At 62.0% G+C, this 5,291-nt stretch overlaps 2 protein-coding genes across 4 annotated transcripts in view; both read right to left on the reverse strand.

The window, feature by feature from the left end:
- The window catches only part of EVA1B (eva-1 homolog B), a 2,378-nt gene extending 1,284 nt beyond the window's left edge, over positions 1 to 1,094 (reverse strand). Inside the window, exon 1 of one of the 3 annotated variants that reach the window (XM_027668653.1) lies at positions 1,006 to 1,094. In XM_027668653.1, coding sequence (XP_027524454.1) covers positions 1,006 to 1,078 — 73 coding nt within the window. In that variant the 5' untranslated portion in view covers positions 1,079 to 1,094. The remainder of the gene's footprint in view (positions 1 to 1,005) is intronic. The other 2 variants (XM_027668654.1, XM_027668656.1) reach the window with 2 other exon arrangements.
- A 2,106-nt stretch (positions 1,095 to 3,200) lies between these two features.
- STK40 (serine/threonine kinase 40) overlaps positions 3,201 to 5,291 on the reverse strand; it is a 14,443-nt gene continuing 12,352 nt past the window's right edge. Inside the window, exons 10-12 of the mRNA XM_027668666.1 lie at positions 4,701 to 4,820; positions 4,339 to 4,423; positions 3,201 to 3,689 (exon numbers count right to left, since the gene is read on the reverse strand). Of these exons, the coding sequence (XP_027524467.1) occupies positions 3,471 to 3,689; positions 4,339 to 4,423; positions 4,701 to 4,820 (424 nt within the window). The 3' untranslated portion in view covers positions 3,201 to 3,470. The remainder of the gene's footprint in view (positions 3,690 to 4,338; positions 4,424 to 4,700; positions 4,821 to 5,291) is intronic.

Below are 5,291 nucleotides of genomic sequence, written 5' to 3' on the forward strand. Positions count from 1 at the left end.
CACACACACACACACACACACACACACGTGTGCCCTGCACACACACACAGACACACACACGTGTGCCCTGCACACACACACACACACACACAGACACACACACGTGTGCCCTGCACACACACACGTGCTCCACACACCCCGTCAGGGCAGTGTCCCTGTCCTCGTCCCTGCACAGCTCTGGCCCAGCTCCAGCCTTGGCCCTTTCCCGGGGGCTCTGCAGTGCAGGGACAAGGACGGGCACAGTGCAAAGGCCACCAGGACAGTGGGCAGGATGGGCAGCAGGGCAGTGGGCAGGATGGGAGGCAGGACAGCGGGCAGGGTATGGACAGGGCGGGAGGCAATTTGGCCCTGGCAAGGGACGAGCTCATTTCCCAGAAAGGGCTCCAGGGAGAGAGGAATGAGGAAAGAAATGCAGAAAATGTGACACATCAGCAGAACCATCCCGGACAGTCCAGGGTTGTGGGGCTGCAGCACACCCCGGGGCTGGGCAGCCCCTCCAGTGGGACGCCCAAAGCAAGGCCAGCAGGGTCCCCAGGAGGGGTGGGTGCCCTCCCCGGAGAGCAGTTGCACCGCCAAGGCTGTGGGGCTGGAGGGGCACAGCCCTGCCATGGGGCCCCAGGGACACCCAGAGCCCCACTCGGTGCTGGCGAGGGCACTGCAGGGCTGATGCAGGGCCTGGGGTTCCCCAAGTCTTCCCAGGCACTTAGCTCTGTGTCCCCAGGGGCCGAGCCCGGCGTCCCTCAGCGCTGTGTCCCCAGGTACCACACTGAGCGTCCCCGAGCCGCCAGCCCCGCGTCCTCACCCGCTGCATCCCACACCCCAGCTCTCCATCCCCGGGCACCCAGCCCGTGTCCCGGCACTGCTCCCGTGTCCCCCAGCCCCACGTCCCCCGAACTGGAGCTCCTCGAGCAGGGACAGGGCAGAGCCCGATCCCCGCCGTGCCCTCGGGGTCCCTCGGGGTGCCCCGCGGCCCTGAGCCCACGCGGGGCCGGGGCCGGTACTCACCGGGGCTGGAAGGCGGCGGAGCCGCTGCACTTTGGCTGGAGCGAGGGAAGAGAGGGAAAGGTCTGTTTAGCATTAACGCTGCAGCAACAGGAAATAGTTCGGAGGCGGCTGGCGGTCAGCGCGCCCCGAGCCAATGGCAGCCCCGGCCGGGGCTCGGCGGGGCCGGGGCTCGTCCCGCTCCCCCGGGACCCCGCGCTCGGCCCGGCTGCGGAGCCGCCCCATCCCGAGCCTGCCCGGCCATGGGCAGTGCCCGGCCCTGTCACCCCTGGCAGAGGTGTCGGAGGGGCTCGGACTCCCTCGTGCCAGCCCTGGACGTGGCGGGGCCGGACCTCGGGGACACGAGGCTCCGCATCCCACCACTGTCCCCAGCGGCCACCCCAGGGAGGGACAAGCTCAGAGAGGCCCCCACCCCGCTCCCCTCCCACCCCTTCCCCGCGGGGTCGCTGGGATCTCGTATGAAGTTTTATTGCCGACATGCAGGAGTAGTTCCCATGTAGTACAAAAATAACGTCTTTATACAAATTTTTTTTTCCTCTTTTTTTTCTTTTTCTTTTTTTCCTTACAACAGGCTCTGTCCCGCTGCAGCCCCTGGGCCCCCCCGTCCTGCCCCCCCACACCACCCCCTTCCAGTTTGCCTTAGCACAAGTGGGATTGACCAGTGCTGCCCAGGGCACAGGATCCTGGTGCGACACAGCCTCAGGGAGTCCCAGAATATTGCTTTTTGCTTTAACTTTGGGGGAAAAAAAACCCGACAAAAATAAAGAGGTGGGAGCGAGGCAGGAGAGAACCAGAAGGAGAGAACAGGGCCCTGGTGGGGTGCTCAGGGGGTCCCTGCCCTGCTGCTGGTGGTACACACTGGGGGGTGCTGGGACAGACCCACCATCTTCAAAATAAATAAGGCGAAAGAATTGGGGCTACTGGCTCAGCTGGGCCGGTGCAGGAGCTGGTCTGTGTTAGTGTTCACGAGGCCCTGCCTGCCCACGGGGCCTGGGCGAGGCGCAGGCAGGACGTAATGCCCGACGGGGGCAGGGATGCTTCAGGTCCATCCCCGTCCCCACAAAGCCACCAGTGCAGTGGCCCAGCTTAGAGCCCGTCCCCTTCCCCAGCCCGGGGCAAGAGAAGGCAACAACACGCTACAAACATCTGCTACTCGCTCCCTGCCCGCGCCCCCGGGCCCAAAGAACACGCTGGCCCCAAAGAGCAGGACAGCCCCAAAAAGCAGGGCAGCCCCCCAGCTCTGCCCCTCCCTGCTCCCAGGGCTGGCAGGAGGGTGATAGCAGGGCTGGGAGCAGCAGGGAGCAGGGAAGGAGGCAGCCAGAGAGCCGCTGCCTCGAGCGGGAGCCCTGGCACGGGGAGCCCTGGGAGGTCTGTGTGAGAACAGTTCATCTGGCAAGACAGGCATCCAGTTCATAAATGAGGCTCAGAAACAATCATTCCTGTTCTCAGCACAGGCCAAAACTCTTCCAGTGGCACCAGGTGACAAACCAGGACATCCTTCCCCTACCTGGGCACGCAGGGAGGGCAGAGGCAGCCCGTTTTGGGCTGGGATGGCAAGAAAAGCTGGGAACAAATACAGTAGACACTTCAGCCTGCCCCTTCCTACCTCTAGGTGGATTACTTTGGGAAGCTTTTCACATTATAACTCATATATTACATCTGTACCACAACTGAGGGGGAAAATGCTAAATCAGAATTAATGCAACTGTAACTGCACCTGGGACAAGCTACTGAAAAATAAGATTAAATCATAGATCCTTATAAACCAAAGGAATCAGTGAAAGGTGGGAGAGGGGGCAGAGGCCCCAGGGGGCCAAGTCCTGTGCAACCTTCGAGCTGGGACAGGATCCCAGTCCTGCAGCTGGTGCAGCTGGGATGACTCCTCGGCTCCTGCCCGAGGCGGTGGCCGGGCCCTCCGGTCACAGCGGTGGCCACACGGCCACTGAGGGCTGGTCAGCACGGCCAGGCCAGGCGGCACGTAAGGACAGAAACAGATTTGATGCAGATGAAGGGAAGTGGGAGGTTTCAAGAAATTCTTCCTTTCCAGAAACCCTGGTAAATCCAAGCTTATTCAGACCACACGGAGCGGGCGCCGCACGGGGCTGCTCTGTGCCAGCAGCTTCACCCTCGGAAGTCTCCTCCTTTCCCACAAGCTTTGCTCGATCCAGAGAACAGCATGGTTAAAAAGACAAGAGAGGTAGATTACAGTCATGATTAAAAGCAGATTAGTCATCTAGGCTTCGATTTTAAAAAACAGATTCCAGAAGATGCCAAGAGGTTTGCTGCTTCCAAAACTAGCTTTTCCAAAAGTCTTCTCCCTCCGGAGCGGGTGTGAGTGCGTGTCCCTGGACAGAGCTCGGGATTTGCTACATTATTCCCCGTCGTGGGACACCGGTATTGCTGTAGGCTGGAGCAGGCAGGTGAAGGCAGACTGCAGGGTGGTGCTCGTGCTCTCGGGGTGTGGGGAGCTACTTCCGGAGGTACCTCTGGGCCAGGATGGCCGCGTCCAGGGGGTTCATGGGCTGCGCGTCGTGGCCCAGGCGCCGCACGGGGGGGATGTTCCCGAACTGCCGCTTCTGCAGGAAGCTCTTGGCCTCATGCAAGGTGTTCTTCTCCTCAGCCAAGAGCAGCTGCTGCCTCATGTAGTTCTCGAACTCGTACTGGGAGCACTCCTCTGTCACCTTCACCTGCAGAGACCCACCTGTCAGAGCCACGCCCGCAGCCCCACGGCTCCTCCGACGGGCCTGGGCTATCCCAGGATAACGGGGGTCCTCGTGCTGGGCACGCAAGCGGGACTCCCTGTGAGCCACCAGTGTCACTAGGACAGACCTCTGTCCTGATGTGGCTCATCCCAGCCCTGCCAGGCCCTGGGGCTGCAGCTGCCTGACCCCCATCCCTGCTGCACATCCTGCACAGCCCCCCCCGGGCAGCCAGGCCGTGGCAGCACTTCCAGCATGAAACAGGCCGCAGGAAAACAGGATGTTTGCTCCCATGGCAGAGCTCACCGGGAGCCGGAGCCAACCCCGCTGCCTCCTCCCAGCATTCCCAGCTGTGTGAGGGAGTGAGCACTGCTGGGAGTGGACTGAGCTGTCCCTCACTAGCTCTGGGGCCAGCGAGTCACTTCCAGGCAGCTCGGCCAGCTGGATGTGACTCCCAGTCCCAGCAGCATCACCCTTTCCTTCCGCTGCACAGGGTGATGAGGACTCGGCCACGTCTTCCCTGCCCTCCCCTTCCCAGCTCAGGGGCACAAGGGCTGCCATCCCTTCCCATTACACACAGACTTGGCACAGCAGCATGGAAAAGCAGTTCCTTGGAAAGGAAAGGAGGAAAACCTACCTCCTGGGGGTTTTCAGGATTAGCCACTTGGTCATCGATGTCCGGCACCACTTGCAAAGGGCCACTCAGCGAGGACATGGACTGCCTGGGGGAGAGCACAGCGTTGGCATCCAGAGCGTGGCACCAGCTCAACCACCCTCACCCAGCCCCTGGGTGATCCCACTGGGATGGCCATGGCTGCCACCAGCACTGGCACAGGCATCTCCAGCTGTATCCGTCAGCACACACCGGTGGTAGAGACATGGGATGCAAAGACTTCCTGCAGCTCCCAGAGCCTCCTCTGGTGAGCTGAGCCCACCACAGCTGGAACAACACAGCCCGTGGCCAGAGACAGCATGTCCTGGCTCTCCCCGTGCACGTACCAGGACGCTATGATGGAGCTGAGGGAATCCAGCACTTCAGAAGCTGTCAGCCGCTGCTGCGGGTCCAGGACCAGCAGTTTCCGGATCAAGCACACAGTGTTTTCCGAGACCCGGCCATCCCTGGGGGACAGAGCATGGTGAGCCTGGGGCAGGCAGGATGGATGTGCTGGGAGCACAGCTCAGGAGCTACTGGAGCCACCACGGCTCTGACCCTGAGACCCCCAAATTAACCAGGGGGTCCATTCCCTGTCCCTGAGCTCGGGACCTACCCCACCTTCCCACGAGCTGTCCCAGCTCTGCTGCTGCTCCTCAGTGTCCACCCCAAACAGCCTGTTCTCAGGACTGCTGTGACCCTTGGGGCACTGAGGGGACCCCCTCCAGCTCCAGCTGTCCCAGTAAGGCCCAGCAGGTCCCGGGGCAGGCGGATGGAGGCTGTACTCCCTCGGGGGGAGGCTGTGCTCACTCAGGGAGGGGAGGCTGTACTCCCTTGGGGGTAGGCTGTACTCACTCAGGGATGGTGTACTCGGGGATGGTGTACTCACTGGGGGGTAGGCTGTACTCACTCGGGGATGGTGTACTCACTGGGGGGTA

The sequence above is a fragment of the Corapipo altera genome, unplaced genomic scaffold (assembly GCF_003945725.1).
Source record: "Corapipo altera isolate COAL_440 unplaced genomic scaffold, ASM394572v1 297, whole genome shotgun sequence".
Lineage (NCBI taxonomy): Eukaryota > Metazoa > Chordata > Aves > Passeriformes > Pipridae > Corapipo > Corapipo altera.